The sequence below is a fragment of the Erpetoichthys calabaricus genome, chromosome 4 (assembly GCF_900747795.2).
Source record: "Erpetoichthys calabaricus chromosome 4, fErpCal1.3, whole genome shotgun sequence".
In the NCBI taxonomy this organism is placed as follows: domain Eukaryota; kingdom Metazoa; phylum Chordata; class Cladistia; order Polypteriformes; family Polypteridae; genus Erpetoichthys; species Erpetoichthys calabaricus.
In genome coordinates this window covers 267,558,876-267,578,502 of record NC_041397.2, presented here as the reverse complement: position 1 = coordinate 267,578,502, position 19,627 = coordinate 267,558,876, and the positions used below count along the sequence as shown (strand labels likewise).

The following is a 19,627-nucleotide window of genomic DNA, read 5'->3' as shown; positions in this document are numbered from 1 at the left end:
TGGTGGCTCAAATTTTGCCCTGAAGATATACCCACTTAGTTCAAATCTTATCCTAGCAGCATTGGCACAAAGCAACTATTAACCAGTCCATTGCATAAATCAATCCACACACCCATACTCGCACAGGGTCAGTTTATATTTCCAAATTAATTTAAACTGTATGTCTTCAGCTATGTGAGAGGAACTCTGGAGTACCTGACGAAAAAGCCTTGCAGACACAGGAAAGTGTGAAGTTTCCATACAGTACTCAACCAGATGTGGGATGCAAACCAAAGACCCTGGATCCATGCAGCATCTGTGTTAACATCTGTGTCACTATGCTGTATTTTAAATACTTTTTCAATAATGTCTTTAAAATATCCTAGTTGCATAGCTTGATGTCGTAATTTGAGCAGCCCAATGTAATCATTTTGCTAAATACTGCATAAGAAAATTGTATATATATTTTTTTAAAAGTTAGTCAAAACTGAAATATTATTTGATAAGTTACTCCTTAAATATTTAAGTAGGTATGTAAAATGTTTTCAGACAGCTGATGGAGTAGTTGCAGGAACTCTTCCTATACAACATAATGTCGGAGTTTGCTATCATTACAGCTAAACTCATGGTGATAGAAACTTAGTTGCACATGACAATAGGAAGCTAGTCTTACAGTACACTCTTCAAAAATAATGTTTCTTTAATGGCACTATATAATTCTTTACTATGCTGTACTCTTCCTTGTAGCCCCATTGCTTGACCAGGCACCATTTAGTTCTGGAAGTGGTTCTTTGCATGTGAAATTGGTTCTTTGTGCTTTGAAAAACTTCCTTATATGTAGAAAAAAAACCTTTAATGTATGGTGGGCTGCAGGACACTAACAGATTAAGAAAACATCTTCTTAGCCTGTGCTACTGGACATGTTCAACGAGTGTCCTTTTAAAATCATTACCCATCAGTATTTCACTAATATGTTATCATCTATTTGTGGTTATTCACTGTATAGAGCCTGTTACAGATCTAAATAAACAAAGGTTCTTTCTGGAACCTTCTTGTGGATGAGTCTTTTGGGAAAAAAAAATGGTTCCTCTATGGCAGTGGTAGTCAACCTGGTCCCTACCGCCCACTAATGGGCGTTCCAGCTTTCATGGTGGGCGGTAGCGGAGCAACCAAACGCCGCTGCAATTACATACTATTGTTGCCCAAAAACTAGCAGTTCGTCGTTTTATTACCCCGTAGACAAAGAACTCCATGGTTCGATGCTTCTTTCTATGACAGAAACTGCCGGACAATGGAGACACCAATTAACTCATATTTTCGTCTCGATTCCCGGATTTTAGGGTAATAGGGTGACATTCTAGGAACCCCCCCTTGGACTGCCAAAACTAGCCGATGTCTCGCTACTTCGCCCCGATCGATTTATAAAACGCACAACCACGGATATTCACTAACTTAGTCTCGTCTCGACAAACTCTCGCTCAACCACGACACTTGTAACGTCTGGCAATCCTCAACTTAGAGGTACCCAGCATTTGTTACTCTGTCAACACATTCATCATTTCAACGTACGAGGAGCTACAATTACTACATCCCGATCCTGACTCCCAACGGCTGTTGTTGGACCCACATATCATTCAACATTACGGTCTGACAAAAACCTCGCGGGATCGTGATAGCCAGCGCCTTGACTGACCATCCACGTCCAACGTACGCTGTGCTGTCCAGCGACCAGAACGCCTGATCCTGCCTGACCAACGCCAGGAGATGAGAAGGATGTCTCGCATACGAATCGGAAAAGCGCGCAGCCTTCCAAAAGTCGCGACCACGCAACAGACTTCAAGCGCATAAGTTTTGTTCACGTTACGTAAGTGAAGCTAAATCGTTACATAATCGAAACTAAAGTCAGTACGTAGTTAGATTTCTGAGATCAAGCACGTGCTTACAGCTTCAAACAAAATATTGTGAAATATCATGAGCCCATGTCTCAAAAAAAGAAATACGCACGCGGCTATTCACCAGAGTATCTGAAGATGGGTTTCATAGAATCTGTTGCAAATAAACAACATCCAATGTGTTTATTGTGCCATAAAACATTATCCAATGAGGCAATGAAGCCAAGTCGATAGCAAGAACAACTTTCTACAAAGCATCCAAATGACAAGGACAAGCCCATTGAATATTTTCAGGAAATATATAAAAAATTTCAAAATCGTTCAACTATTGTTGCATCATTTAAGAAACAACATACAACAAACGAAGATGGATTAATTGCCACTTATCGCATTTCACAATTAATTGCAAAAAGTGGTAAAAGCTATAATATTGGAGAAACTGTAATAATCCATCCATCCATTATCCAACCCGCTGAATCCGAACACAGGGTCATGGGGGTCTGCTGGAGCCAATCCCAGCCAACACAGGGCACAAGGCAGGAACCAATCCCGGGCAGGGTGCCAACCCACCGCAGAACTGTAATAATACCCTCTATAAAAGAATTTATCTCAACAGTAATGCATCAGGATATACCTCAAATTTTAAAAACATTGCCCCTAAGCGATAGCACAGTAAAGCTAATGAATGAATTGATGAAATGGCAGTTAATGTTGAAAACAAACTTATAAGTATTCTCCAAAACTCTTCATTTTCCATGCAATTGGACGAATCTACCATTGCAGATAATGATGCTTTATTGATGGCATATGTACACTATTTTGATGAAAACAATATATTACGAGAAGAAATGCTATTCACAATAAATCTCATCACAGATACAAAAGGATTATCTATATTTAATACTGTGAGAACATACTTTACAAAAAATAATATTCCTTTGAATAATATTGCTGCATGTGCTACTGATGGAGCACCATCAATGGTAGGTCGCTATCGTGGATTTGTTGCTTATTTGAAGCAGGAAGTGCCAAATGTTTTATGTATTCATTGTGTGGTGTACAGACAACATCTTGTAGGAAAACATCTAAGTACAAGTCTCCATTCATCATTAACTATAATAATTCGAGCCGTAAACAAGATCAAATCCAATGCAAAGAATGATAGAATGTTTCGGCAGCTTTGCCAGGACAATAATGAAGATTTTATTAAGTTACTTTTGCACACAGAAGTTCTGTGGCTGTCAAAGGGTACATCTTTGGCTAGATTTGTAGCATTATATGATAGTGTCATACAATTTTTTGAAAGTAATAATGAGATCAATCTGTGTCAACAGTTAAAAACAGTAAAGAATGATGCCTTTTACTTCGCAGATATTTTCAAGAGATTTAACGATGTCAATTTGCAGCTTCAAGCAGCTAGTAAAACTCTTATAGGTTGCCAAAGTATTGTGCTATTATTTATTGACAAACTTGAACTACTTCGTCATAATCTATTGAAGAGAGAATTTCATCAGTTTCCTCAATTATCATCTATAAAAGATGATGTAACTCCAGAGGATATTGACAGATTCAGTAGCCACCTCAACGAACTTAAATTAAACGATTTGAAGATATTTTGAAATTGAAGGTATATGACTGGATGAAAAATCCTTTTACCGCAAATATTGAAGAAGCTGATACAACTTGCCAAGAAGAACTGTTGGAAATTAGATATGATGAAGAAAGTAAACATAAATTCGACAGTGATGGATATGAAAACCTATGACAAAATAAAAAAAATGCCGGTCTTATATCCAAATATGTTGAAAATGGTATTCAGTTTATTGATACCTTTCCCTACCTCATATCTTGTGGAATCAGGATTTAGTGCTGTTAATCATATTATGACCAAAGAAAGAAACCGCCTGAATATTTCCGAAAGGGGAGACCTTCGTTTGTTCCTCACAAAAATTGAACCGGATATTCAATATTTAGTTTCCCAGCATCAGCCTCAGGGATCCCACTAATAATTCAATTAACTAATGTAATTTCTATGTATGCAAAGTATAAATAAAAAGATAGATTTAACTATAGTAAGTTGTTTTATAAAGATTTATTCTGCCAAACTTAGCGAAAATCCAACATAAAGTACTTGGTAAGTAATTATTATTATATGCTTTAACTTGCTGTAACTCTGATTTATAAATTTTATAAAGTAAAGTTACTTCCCTACTTTATAAATCACCATTACTGTGGAACCGGTGGGCGGTTAGAAAATTTTACTACTAACAGAGATATAAAAGTGGGCGGTAGGTATAAAAAGGTTGACTACCCCTGCTGCTCTATGGCATCGCTCTGAAGAACTACTCTGGCATCTTTATTACTTTCTCATATATGAAGTATAGGGAAAGTATTGGAATCCTCAAAAAATTCAGTTTCAAGATTTAAATGAATCCAGACATTTTAGACCTCCCTGAGTCAGAAAATATCGTTTTTGGAATTATGTCTGTGTGTCCCTGTGTGTGTATGTAAATACGATGACTTGAGTCCACTTTCACTTAGGTCAGTCAAATTTTGTATACAAGTATTAGGTACAAAGTGTAGATTTTTATCAACTTTTGGGCTATTTCCGTTAACTGGAATTGGTACTTAACCTTTTATCCATGCAGCTGCAGAGTCTGATTTATTCAACTTTACTTTTATAATAATTGTTCAATATATAATTAATTTGATTTGACTTGTTGTCGTTGGTTCTTTAATGTACATAATATAAAACTATAATCATTGTCTTGCGGTTTACTCCTTAAATATCAATCCCCATATCTAAGTACACAAGAAAATCGAGGGGAGACCACTCCCGATTTTTTTTTTTAAGAGTGTATTTGGCATCAAGCAGTGCAGTCCTGTAGAGAATAGCCTTTGAACTGCTATTTGCTTGAGGAACCTGCACATTACACACATACACATATGAACATGTACCTTCATGTTGGAATTGAAATTAAAAAATGTATCCAAAGACGAAATCTATACATCATTACATACAGCTGTTTGCACCCAGCAGGATCAGGAGGTGCTAAACATAAGTGAACTGTAAAATCACATATTATATTGAAAGTAATATATATAAAATAAAACTGACGAGTCTCCTTTTCAATAAAAACATATGTAAACAAAATGCAACCTACTGTATATAAACATTTTTATGTAGTTGGAACCATTCTGCTAGATTTACATTTCTCCCATGATTCAAAACGCTCCAACAAAAATTCCCAATCATCTCTACCACTCTTTTTTATCAAAGCTTTTATTCTTTCAAGTGAGTTCTTATACAAAAAAGACTTTCACAGAGAGTAAAATCTTTAACTTTAAGAGGAGAAATTCAACTCACAGCCTACAAATGTGCTTCTTTGTACACACTATTGCTAATAGCGATCCACTTTTTGATCACTACGTCTATCTTTTGAAAAAAATTATGCTTAACAAGCCAGAAAACTTGACTCGGCAAACAGATAATGTCTTTCTGGAACAAGTGGACCAATAATTGCTAAAAATAAAGTCATTATGTGCTTTAATAATATATGTAATATACTAGTAGTACTAGGGTGTTGTACCGTGTTAGCCATTATGAATGTAGAGAAAAGCCAAGCAAAATGACACCTTTTATTGGCTAACTAAAAAGATTACAATATGCAAGCTTTCGAGGCAACTCAGGCCCCTTCTTCAGGCAAGATGTAATGAATTCGGGGCCTGAGTTGCCTCGAAAGTTTGCATTTTGTAATCTTTTTAGTTAGCCAATAAAAGGTGTCGTTTTGCTTGGCTTTTCTCTGTAAAATACTAGAATAGAGAGAAAGTGGTGATCAGAAAACTAGAAACAGCAGGCCAGAAAAACTTTACTGATGGAGAGTCCCAGAACATATGCATAAACACACCTGGTACATTCAGCAGGGTAAGAATCCAAACACAGACCAACAGCATAACACATTCGAGGAATAACATATAAATGGTGTACAGACATGGAATTGGACATGCCAATAGTTTAGATTCTTCAAGGAAAAGAAGACATTTTTAAAAACTGATTTCAAAGAGACAGAGGAAAACAGAGGGAAGGCTTACATGTTTTGAGAATATCCTATCCTTAGACCTGGATGGAAATACAGTATATTTTTGAACAGTTTTGAATGTAGACTAATCCCCATGCATTTACTGGTACTTTCTGAAGCCTAGCCCAAAGGTATTTCACTGCTTAATGAACAGTTTATTGTGGTAACTTATATTACATTACTACAACATCATCTTATCTTGTTCAACTGAAGGACAATAACATACTGGTAAAAGTCCTGTTTTCCTGAAAATTAGAACAATGTCAAGTGATCTCTTCAAAATGTTTTAAAGAATATGGCAGATATTTATTAAAGTTGTTCTTAATCAGATAAGCGGACTGAACCTCTACTAACACTCAGGATTTCTTTATATATAAAAAGTGACAATTTCACATCAGATCCTCTGATTTTTCCTCTTTTGATAGGTAGGTGAAGGGACGTTAAATTTCACTTATATGCATTCTTTATCATATAACAATTTATGACAATGTAAATTCAAAATAAGTTTATAACTGTAAAGTGCACCTTTGGATCTCAGTGTATTGAGAGTCTTAAGAGGAAAATTTAGAAGGAGTAATATATTTGCTGAAATAATAGTTTCATTGGTTTTGGTCAGCCTGAATCAGATTGATACTTTCAAAAATGTGCTCTAAGTCCAGATGAGTTAAACAAATGTGTAATCCACACATGTTCCAAGGAGTATCATTATCAGCGCTCAGACACACATTTGAGCACAGTTCTTAATAAAGAATGAACACAGAAGTCAGGAGACGTTGAGAGGTTAAGTATTTTGTGATTTATAACCTCTTTTCCATCACTTACATGTAAGCACAGTTGCAATAGCAAATACTTTTTCCTTGCTTGGCAATATCACATGAACTTTTAAAGTGGCACTTTGTGTTTGGCGGTAGGGTTGCCAAGGCTGAGATTTCAGTTACGATGGGCATTCCCCATGAGTTCAAACTGGAGTAGTCACTCTCTCTTTCCCTCCCCATCTTGTTCTCTCTCCTTCTGCAAGAGGGCACACAAAACATTCATTAGGCTTGGCATTGGATCAAAGCGTTGCATTTGTTGGCAGGCACTGGTGGAACAGTGCAACCAAGGATGCTTCAGCCATTCCCTTCCCCAAGGTCCACTTTCATAATAAAAATATCCCATATTAAAGCTTGGAACTTCACACTACGAATAGCAAAGTAATACTACAACATACATTGCTAGTAGCACTATAATGAACGATACAGTACATGGTTTTAATGGTGAATCTGTTGTTTTGATTTCATTGTAACTTTGTACACACAAAACCTTAACAGCCACAGTAGCCTGTTTATCTTAGTGGGCAATGTAGAAACTGAAAAACATTACTAAGAATGCTTACAGTTTGTTTAACTTATTCTTCATTAAACAAAATTGTGTATATTAGATGTTTACATTCATATAAACGTTTACAGGGTCTATACAGTACATACCATACATATATACAGTCTATTTATATTTTTAAATGTTTATTTATTATTTTTTAAATAGAAATGTACAATGTGGGTGGTGAAACATAAGGATGTTTATATAATATCACTATTATAAAAAGAAGAAATCTATTCATGCACTCATCCTATATTGATAATAATAATATTTAACAAAAAATAGAACTGCAAAGAGCTCAAAACCATTCTCCAAAATGCAGTGGAGAGTCTCATAAACTCTTCTCATGGATGTAAAACTGTAGAGGAACGGGCTCATTTCAGAATTCCAGAACACTTGACAATATGTGGAAGGTAGCATAAATATATTAATTAAGGTTAGCTGTTCTTGAAATATACACCATGAGCAATGCTTATAAAAATAATAAGATTCCTTCAAATTAAACAAGTCATTGCTTGTTCTGATAAGTGCATCAATTTTAAAAATTAAAAATGAACATTCTGAAACACACTTAATTCAATTCCATTGTTGTGAAGTTCTGGAGCCTATCCTGGATGTGGTGTGGTCCATTGCAGAGCCCACTCTCACCCATAGTAGGCCAGTATGTGACCACCAATTAACCTAACAGGAGAGTGTGGTTGGGATGTGAAAGAAGAGACCCAAGCAAGCACTTCTTCAAAGCACCATAAACGTTTTGTGTCCTTCATCTTTTGGTCGTTCTTCTCTAAACGTGTCTATTAGAGTCTTGTTTTTAATCCCATTTTAAGGTTGCTTTAAAAAATTACGTTTTTGTTCTCTAAAATACTGCAATAGAATTTCCAAATGGGAGAAAAAGTGATACAAGTTTGTAGTAACTTTTAGAAAGTCCTCAAATACATGTTCATTCATGTCATCTAAGCAAATTAAACAGTATGTTGTGAAATTATGATAAATTGTCTGAATATTTTACATTTTGCAATACAATTCCAAACATACTTTTCAGCAATGCAAGCATTAATTGTTTTAATTTTGACTATTTTCAAACCTTAAAACAGAATGAAGCTTATTTTATGCAGGCAATTGTATGTAGTAATACAACTATACATATAAGGAAAGTAAAACAATGAATACATTTTACATAAAGAAAATAATCGGGAATGGTAACCATGTAAAGTATATATTGAGAGGGACATTTTTATACTAAAATTTAAAAGTTGCCAGCAGTTAAGTGTGACGTGATTCATCATAATTCCTTTTATTCTATGCACATTTCAGATATGCATTTGGCTCCGTGACCTTAATGACTATGTTTTTGTTTCTTCCTTTAACATGGCATGAAGCAGGGGTCTCAATGAACTTGTGTAATATGCTGTAAGAAAGGAAACCGAAACACAAAGATTTGGGGCACCTGTAGGCAAACCCCTTATAACTGAAAAAAAAATTTAAAAAAATGGCGTTGAAGAAAACACGTCTTTTCAGGCGATAGTCTAAATTTTGACTGCACAAGATAAGTGGATTTTCCATCTTTAAGGACTTCTGGCAGAAAAAGTCAGGTCCAGATGAATGGACACCAGAAGTGACGCCATTGGTGTTAAAGCCATCAATCTTCTGGTCTGCAGTGGGAGGAAGAGAAAAGGCGTTAGTACAGAGCGCCAACCTGTGGAGTGGTGGGGAATTCCGATCACCAGAGCCCTTAAGCTGTCCCCTGTGTGCATGCGCAGGACCGTGCGGTGGTGTTTTCTTTTTGTTTTTTTCATTAATTTCATTTAAGGGCACATTACATTTTTTTTGGTTTCTCCCAATTGGTATGGTTAAAATAATGTTAAAATGAATATAATGTTAAAACTAATAATTAAAGAAAGAAAACGGTGACTTAGGCTTGGTTTTTCTTTTTGTCAAAATAATAAAGAGCATTAACTCATTATGGCCATGACTAGCATAAGTGATTCATGTGTTTGTGTTACTTTTAAAACTAAATTTCTGACTAGCAATAGCAGAGATTTCTTTTTTCATAGTCAATACCCTGATTTTTAGGCTTTAAGTATGTATGTTTATTTAGTTAATTGTTTTCATTGTTTATCCTCAGATCACAAGGCTAAAGATTGACAGAAACCCCTTTGCTAAAGGATTTCGAGACTCAGGAAGAAACAGGTACTAAATCAAGTGTCCGTGTGCCAACCTTCCATTGTCAGCCTGCTATTATAGACGTATATGGGAATTATTTGTTTAGCACATAGTGAGGAACAGTTTGACTTTATTAGTTTTATCTTGAATTTGTCTTGTATTTGCATAAATTGACAAAAGAAAATAACTTATTTTAGGATTTCAAGTGGCCACATTCAATGTATTAATTCACAAATTACTCAAAGCCATACTGTGAAGAAGTGTACTGTTTATAAATTGTTTTTATAATGCATGCACCAAGTAAAGACACTCTCCTGATGAGTTTTTTTTTTTATTCATTTTCCGCTCTTTACTAGAAGAATTGTGTTTCCAAGTCTATTTACAAAATTACATATTGTTTGCTATTTATTATTTATTAATTTGGTTATGCCTATAATTGAAAATTCCCAGTTATTCTAATCTGCAAGAATTCCACTTCAGTACTTGTTCAGTTGTTTTACTCTGTTTTGCGACATATGACTTTGATAGCAATCTAAATATCTAGATATGCAAGGTATTTAATATGTTTTATTGTTTTATTTATTTATTTTTTTGTAAAGTGAATGACAGTGTGTTAAAAGTAACATAATTATCATAATATTTACAACATTTATGTTGCATATTTGTCTTGCAAAATATGTGCATGGCAGGCCACTCTTAACGATCGTGGGAACCAGTCAGGCCCATTTTGGTGAAGCCTCCTGGATTTGCAAATATTTTAATTAATAGGTTTCAAAAATACATGCTTTAAAAAAATGCAACCAACTTAATGATGCTTAACAACTGTTGAAGAACAGTAAAATGTACAGTAAAAAATGAATACAGAAGTATAAACTGTTGAATAAAAACAATTAAACAAAAGTAATGAAAATTAAAAGTAAAATAGTAAAAGCAATATAAACCCAATCAGAAGAGTCCCTGTAAGCGTTGCCAGAACTGCTTCTTGATGGAAGGAAGATTATTAGAATCTTGAAACACAGAAAGTTGTAGGAGGTTCCACATTTTAGAAGCAGACAAGAAGAAGAAATGTTTGTGCCTATTACTGTGGCTGTTCATCAGCTTCACACAATCAGTATGAGAAGTTGACATCTCCCGTGTATCATATGGCCAGGGTAGAGGTGACAGTACATGGGCAAAGGGCTTGTTACTTTTCAAAACCTGAGGTGACAATCCTAGTGTGAGTTCTACTGGGTCAGATAGTTGAAATGTCCTAAGGTTGGCTCTGCATCTTCACGTGAGCGTACCCAGCGATAGATTGACTCCCTAATTTATATTTGTTCCATCTTTAATCAGTAAGTCCTCCAACTTACAGGGAAAACTTGGGGGTTGGTGGCAGGTTTGGCATTCCAGACACTGTAAAAAAAACCTCACACTGTTCCAGTGTGGTGCTGAGATGTCCCCAGCTCTACTTGGGTCCCAATCCAGGTGGTTTGTTGTGTGGTGGGTGCAGCAACGCGCTATCAGCACATGCTCCCAACCTCTCCTCCTCTTTATGCCCTATAGCTACTCATTTTCTGCATGGAATGCTCACATTGACCATTTGTTTTCCTCCAGTTACTTACTTGAGCTCTCCTTTCATATATCTAAAGACATAGCTGGGTTGATTAATGACTCTAAACTGACTCCATGACAGTGGATGATAGTGTTATGCCTTTGGTTGTTTCCTGCCTTGTTTTCATTGTTGCCAGGAATGCTCCCTTGAAATGCATCAAGTAGGTGAGAAAATATACATACTGTATTCATACACATATACATATACATACACATTATACATGTACCTATACATACAGTACATGTAAACATAACATTCTGAAACCTGCTTAATCCAGTTTAAGCTTATGGAGAGCCAGTATGTACAGTATTCCCAGGAGCACAAGACACTAAACAACCACATACTGTACATATAGGATATCATCATTTACAAGGAAGAAACAAATCCAAACTAGAGCACCAGCACATCACAGATCACACACCTACACCTACAAGACCAATTTAGAGTTGCAAATTTACTTCATCTGCCTTAATATACACAAGAAAACAGTTTAAACCCAGGACTCTAGAAAGGAATGCCAGCTGCTCTAACCACTGCGTTACCACACCACCTTATGTTCATGTTCATATTTACTGTCATGTGTCCAGGGTATTAGCTATTCTTTTGATTTCTAGCAGTTACACTTACCATATTAGCAATGCTTTTTTCAGTTTCTTTTTCAGCTCTTTTAATTGATAATGCTTAACTCATTTTCTTTTGTCCAAGATTTTTTTTTCTTGAATTATTGTTTAACAAAGGAAAGCACTTCCATCTGGATAAAATTATCAACACAGATATTTGAGACATCTTTTTTCATTTTTCAAACAACACAGTGTCTGATTTATGAACCATTATTACATTTTTATTGCAGAAAAATGCTGAGATGAAAAGATATTTTTAAAAATTTGATTGTTTTTAAAGAACGACTTTATTAAATATTCTAGGCCAAAATGGGATTGAAAATTTTCAGGATGTCCTCAAAGGCGACTAATGAGAAATGCTTTGGCAGATGAGCCAATTAATTAACATTAATAATAAAAAAAACACACACATATTTAGACATAGCGATAGTGTTATGGTGAAAAGTCCAATTTTATATGACAAGACAACATCAAATGTTGCCAGGATCTCTGTGAATCAGCAACTGAAAGATTGCAGATGCCTGATGCTCAAGCACTTAGCCTTGTGTTCATGCACGACAATTTTACGGCAACGTCCATGGAAATGATACGTTACTCAGCAACGCTCCGTGAACTGTTTTCATGCTAAATTTGTTGCACCTGCCAAGTGTTCTCCACCCTCCCTGTTGTCAATGGATTAATACAATTACCAGAAATCTTATTTACAGCATACATTTTAGGTAGAACTGCAACGTTTTCTGTTTTGTATAAGATAAACATTAATCAATTTTATTAATATGAAGGATGTGGAGTTACTAAACTAGCAAGTGATGCCTGAAGACTAGTGCTGTTTAAATTCCTCAGCTTGAAATCTTGTGTTGAGCCTGGGAAACATCCGTTAAACTTTCATTATAAGAGCACATATTCTTATTTCAAAATACTGGCATACACTGTTCACAGGCCACTGCTAAAGCAAAACTGAATTAAGAACCAGAAACAGAAATGGACCAATGAACAGATATTCTTGTGGAACAGTTCAGGATGGTGTTTACATTGAAAAGTGCAAATTATCATGAACACTTACTGATTATGTAATCAATTGACTTCCTCTACGCCTGTTATTGAGTAAATTAAAAGGGAATTAATATCATTCTTTTTAACAAATAAAAAATAAAATTTGCTGACACTTTGAGTCTAAATATAAAATTTAGTTTTGAATTTGAAAAATTAAAGTGACATCGCTATAGCCATTCAAAAAGCATCACATTTAGACAGAGCTGGCTATTTATGTCAAGGAGATTTCTGTTGATATATTTGTTTAAAAATATTAACCTATGCTAAGTTTGGAGAACATTTTGTAATATGGTTGTTTTAAAGTGTTAAGTACATTTTGAAAAGTTGCGTTTAATAATCTTATCTTCATATTCTTATTCCTCTGAATTGTATTATTGATTAATTAATTGATTGTTATTATAGTTTATAGCCCTAGCCCCCAAAGATTCTGGTAGTTAGTGTTTTTCTTCAGTCAGTGTAAACCCACCTAGAAGAAACCTTCAATTTAAATATATGCAATTTTAAAAATCACATATCTTATATATTAACATCTACACGTGGAAGTGTGTGTGTGTGTCTGTCTGTATGGCCCAGAAGTGAGAGGTGGAGTCAGGGTAAGGGCTACACCTCCGAGGATATGCAAACGAGGCTAGCATGTCGACAAAACGAAACCTTTGAAGAAAGAGTCACTTGCTTAGCTGCTTATACAGAAGCGTGGCGAGCACATCGGCAAACCAGTATCTCCTTTACTATTTCTCCTGCTGCTAATACACAAGCAATGTGAGCATGCTGGCAAAACAAAACCTACAAAGAAAGACAGTCACTTAGCCGCTAATACACAAACGATGTGAGCATGTCTGCAACACGAAACCTCCTAGGAGAGAGATGCCCAGAGTAGGTCCTTTCAATTACCTGACATCTCTACATTTCAATTTTTTTTCTGACGATTTCAATAGTTTCTTGGACCCCGTGCTATTTACAGCACGGGCTTACACAGTTAGTTATATTATATTATATTATATTATATTATATTATATTATATTATATTATATTATATTATATTATATTATATTATATTATATTGTCCATTTTCAACCCTGCTTATAACGAACAGGGTCATGGGGAAGCTAGATAGATAGATAGATAGATACCAATAATATCATATTATCCTCTTCCAGAGTCTTGGGCTGGACCATGTTAAATTAAGCAATTAATTCAAATTAATTCAAATTAAATTAAGCAGGCTTCAGAATATTCGTTCAATCATTTTCAAACACTTATCCGAGACCAGTTCATGGAGGCAACAGTCTTACCAGTGAGGACCAGAAGTCTCTTTTTCTGGCTATACTTGCCAACTCATAATGTGGGATCCCAAGGTGTTCCAAGGACATCTGAGAGATATAATCCTCCCAGCAAGCCCTGGGCCTTTCCTGGGGTCTCTTCCCAGCTGGTCGTGCCTGTAAAACCTCCACAGGAAGGCGTCCAGTAGGCATTTGTATCAGATGCCCAAACTACCACAATTGGCTCCTCTCAATGCAGAGGATCAGCAATTCTACTCCGAGCCTCTCCCGGATGTTTGAGTTTCTCACCCTATCTCTAAATGAGAGCCCAGCCACCCTGTGGAGAAAGCTCATTTTGGCCTCTTGTACTTGTCCTTTCAATACTTACCCAAAGCTCATGGGTAAATGAGAGCATGGACATAGAATGACTGGCAAATTGAGAGCTTTGCCTTCTGACTCAGCTCCCTTTTCACCACTACAGAGTGGTATAGTGACTTCATAACTGTGCTCACCACCCCTATCCATCTGTCGATCTCACCATCCCTTTTCCCCTCACTCATGAACAAGATCCTAAGGTACCTAAATTCCTCCACTATTCAGAATATTTCATAATAAATAATATACATATACATACAGTATAACAGCATATAATTATATATATATATGAACACACATGCACACACAATGATATAAAAAATCTCACTCACTTTTGCAAATATTAGATTTGTTGATGTAAGCAGCTAAAACAAGACAAATCATGTCAGGCTTTATTCATATTTAATGATATCTGAAACAAACAACATTTAAATGAAAAGTTAATCAATCATATTTAGAAAAAAATCTTCAATTCCTTGGTTGCACATTTAGTTTTTTTAAGGTTACAAATACAGTACTGATATTGTATGTAGATTGCAATATCAAGTACATTAAGATACAAGAACTTCAAGCCTTTAAAACTGTAGAGTACAGTAGGTTAGCACTGCAATCTGTTGAAAGCAGATAACCCTTCCTTGACTTTAGAATCACAGTATCAGCTTATCCTTGTTACTTGTCTTGAGTGTTTTAATATAATTGGCCTTGAATGAAGCAACACCACACTGAATTGCGTGTGTGTGTTGGTTTTGTTTTGTTTGAAACTCATGTACTGATTACTAGCTTAAAGCTCACTGTTGGTCTTTCTACTTCATGGTGTCATACATCTGCTATTTAGGAATATATTAGTAATATGCTTGCACTTAAACTAATTTAAAAGCATTTAATCTTTTTGCCTAACACTTTCACTTATAATCAATTTCATCTTATAAAGTGTCTTATAATTTTAGGGAATAGATAGAGAAAAACCAAGCAAAATGACACCTTTTATTATCTATTAGAACACATAGATCAATAAAGACAGATATCACTTCATTACTGTTTAAGAAGCAGCCACTGTGTAATTACTACAAACACTCTCATACTGTTACACCTTTTTATTTTACTGTATTCATGACCAACATTTCCTCTTGTAGCTCTATTGTAAATGAAGCCAGGTTCCCTCATGTTACCCACCATGGCTTACCTCAAACCTGGAATCAAACACCGACAGTGCTGACATCACAGGTCCTGTGACCAGTAAAGTAAAGAAAATTGTATGCAACCCAGGCTTTAAAATGTGTAATATGATGTGTTCACTGCAAGTGAGCTGTGTCGAATGCTGAACATACTGCCTTACTGTCACGTGCTCGGAAAATGCTCTGGCCACTAGAAACGCTACAGCAGAGGCTGGTGTACTGAATACCACAGAGCAATGTCATTTTTTAAATTCTGCAGTTTGGTGAACTTATTTTATACAAAACCTAGCTGTATCAGAGATCTGAAAATGACTCCAACCATTGACCTTACTACTAACCCTTTCTACAGAGGTTCAGCACAAGGAATTTAATTGAACAGTATGAACAGAGTCAGACAAAAATGATTTAGAAAACTGTAGCAATATGCATCTGCAAATTTGTATTAGTTTCTAATTTGTTTTATTTCCTCTGTGTGAGAAAACCAAACAAAATAACAGGTTAGGAGCATGCACTGATACAGGGCATTGCAGCACCCACCACATGACAAACCAACTCATAATCCCAGATTAGGACCCGAGTGCAGCCATGCAATGGGTGACACCTCAGAACCACACTAGTTCAGATGGAATGGAACCAGTGTGAGGTTTTTTGTGGTGGCTGGCATGCCAATCCTGCCACCAACCCCCACGTTTTTCCCTACAGGTTGGAGGGCCTACTTGCAGGGCTGGATGCAGATTAACGTCATACCCAGGATGGAGCAATTGCAGGTTAAGGGCCTTGCTCAAGGGCCCAACGAAGTAGAGTCACTTTTGGCATTTACGGGATTCAATCCGGCAATTTTCCGATTGCCAGTGCAAATCCTTAGCCCTAGAGCCACCACTCCACCCCTATATAATACATGTACTGTAACATTTCAAAATGAACTGCAGCATCAGGTGAACATCATGGGTGGCACGGTGGTGCAGTGGTAGCACTGCTGCCTTGCAGTAAGGAGACCCAGGTTTGCCTCCCGGGTCCTCTCTGCGTGGAGTTTGCATGTTCTCCCCATGTCTGCGTGGGTTTCCTCCGGGTGTTCCGGTTTCCTCCCACAGTCCAAAGACATGCAGGTTAGGTGGATTGGCGAATCCAAATTGGCCCTAGTGTGTGTGGGTGTATGTGTGTGTCCTGCGGTGGGTTGGCGCCCTGCCTGGGATTGGTTCCTGCCTTGCGCCCTGTGTTGGCTGGGATTGGCTCCAGCAGACCCCGTGACCCTGTAGTTAGGATATAGCGGGTTGGAAAATGGATGGATGGATGGAGGTTAACATCATTGATTTATCATCATTTGATTTCCTCATTATGACTTAAAAATTCATGCAAACAATTATGTACATGATCAACAAAATTTCAGAGAGTTAAGAATGGAAAGATTTACATCACTCAGTGCTTGATTTTATCTATAAATGGGAATGAAATACAACAGGCAGTTAGAATCAGCATGAATAATAATGAGGGCTAATTTTTGTGAGATGCATATGAAATCAAAATCAGCCTTAATAAGCACATGAATAGTGAACACACTAATATTAGAACCTGCATTAACATACTTGAACAACGGGGGCCTGGAGTTTTAACAGCTAAATAGAAGAGGCCCCTGCTGGTTTAACAAAACTGCTGGAGGGTTTACTTCGAAGACCTATTTTATGAATATGAAAACACTCAAAAGACATCAAAAGTGAAGTTTTGCTCCTGCTGGGCAAGGTCTTTCAAATGAAGAGCAAAAGAAGGAGACTCTTTAATTTTTAGACACACATCATTTTCAGCAGCATAAATGACACTTTTATAGATTTGCCTCCTAGAGAGCAAATGGTTATCCATTTCCCTGGCCATATTTATCTTACAGATTTTATTCTAATTCATTCTGTAGACATTTTTGGCAGCACATTGGTCTTACTGTTCCTGGAGGCTGGATGTGAATCCTTAACAGAGCAACTGCATATGTGCAGATGCCATGTTCCTATATCTGTAAGAGTTTTCCTTTGGTTATATTACTCCGCTCTCATGCCAAAGATGTGCAGATTAGACTGTCTGGTGACTCTGCATTGGCCCTGGATTACTGGGAAAGGCTGTGCTCATTGATATGCCCTGCAGAAACTGGTGGCTTAGTCTCCGTGAGCTTGAGTTGGAGGAAGCAGAAAAAAGAAATGGATGGTGGACTTCCCCAAGCAAATGTATGTCATATCTAAAAGAAGAATAAGATGAGAAAATCATTCTTTAAAACATAATTGTAGGAAAACATAATACCATAGCTATTAGTTAGTATTGAAGCTTCGCAGTTTTACAAATCTAATTATGAATCCTTGTCGAATCATTATTTGTGGGGTTGCTACCATCGCTGTGGGTTTTCCTCTTGTTTCCTTCACATATCTCAAAAACATGCATTTTAGGAAACTTAAATTTTTTTAATTTCTTCTAAAATAATGGGTTTGATTGTGTGAGAGAATGCTTTCTGCAACTGACTTTTGTCCTGGACTGTCTGGTATTTATCTTTCAGCCAATTCAGCATTGCATTCAATCACTGATCTGAACTGAGCAGGCTTGAAGATGGATGGCTGGTATTTATAGTGAACCCCCTGGTCTTGCCAAAACAAAACAAATATATAGACAGCTGAAGCCAAATTGTACAATGCGTAAGGCCCTACTTATGTTATATTTTCTATAGCAAATAGTTGTGCAATCCTTTTCATTGGGCCAAAGCAATAAGCCAGAGAAAATCACAGTAAATCAGTAGCTGTCTGTTGAAGGAGTTAATCATAACTGGACTTACAAACCCTTGGAAGATCCATTGAACACAATACGTGGCCTGCATTTAGCTGTGGCATTTCATAGCTTATTTTGAGAAGTGCAGAAATATTACACCTTTTATTGGCTGAGTAGATTAAAATATGTAAGCTTTCCGAGTAGCTTGGGCCTTTTCTTTAGACTCCTTGCCCTAAAAAGGGGTCCGAGCTGCCTCGAAAGTTTACATATTGTAATCTGCTCAGCTAGCCAACAAAATGTGTCATTTTTGCCTCACTTCTCATTGCATCCTTAACAGGCTAACATGGTACATTACTCTGTTACAGCATAGCTTGCTTTATATATTTCTACATTTAGAAGATGAATGCAAATTTTGAAGGTATTCTTTTATGCCATCTGTATTGACTCATGTAATTGGATAGACACTGTAAATAACTTGTTATTAATACTTAAAGGAAAATGAAATCTCAATAGATGATGTGTGTGTTAATATTTGAATGGGTGTGACAATACAAAAACAGAGCTTACTTTTACATACCACCTTTACATCATGAAGAACCATCTTAATGTTCTTTACAAGTACAGATACAGTATATCACTCAGTGGCCCCTTTATCAGGTACATCTATTTGATAGCAAGTAGGATCAGCTTCTTCAAGAACAGCCTGCATTCTTCTAAGGTTCAAAAAACAACCTGAAACATTTCTCAGGGATTTTGGTCCATGCTAACACACAGGCATCAAGCAGTTCCTGCACGTTTTTCAGCCACACCTGAATGCTGTGAACTTTCCTTTCCACCTCATCTAGACATTAGTGTTGGACATTGGAGTATATTGAAGTCATTATCATGTTTATGGAACCAAGTTGATCTCTTGCATATTTTGTGACATGGTGCATTATCCTGCTGGAAGTGTTCATTTAAAAAAGAGTAGACTATGATTATAAAAGGATGCACATGATCAACAATGTTTAGGTGGACAATGACATTCAGGTGACTCTCTGTTGGTATTTGGAAGCCCAGTGTGTGCCAAGAAAGCATTCTTCACAACACTGCACTACTATTACCAGCCTAAACCACTGACACAGAATAGATACATGAATGTTGGTTAAAACAAATTCTGACCTGTCTTGTCACAACAGAAATGAAGAGTTGTCAGACTAGGTGACATTTTTATAAACGTCAGTCTTTTAGTCTTGATGATTTTGTGCTTGCTCTAGCAACTTTTCCCTGTTCTTAGCTGATAAAAGTTAAACCCAGTGTCGCCTTCTGCTGCTGTAACCAATCCACTTCAAGATCTGATGTGTTGT

General features: G+C 36.4%; 1 protein-coding gene across 1 annotated transcript in view; it reads left to right on the top strand.

Annotated features, from left to right (window-relative positions):
- Positions 1–19,627, top strand: part of tbx15 (T-box transcription factor 15) — a 73,474-nt gene that overhangs the window by 37,749 nt on the left and 16,098 nt on the right. Inside the window, exon 6 of the mRNA XM_028800754.2 lies at positions 9,435–9,499. Coding sequence (XP_028656587.1) covers positions 9,435–9,499 — 65 coding nt within the window. The remainder of the gene's footprint in view (positions 1–9,434; positions 9,500–19,627) is intronic.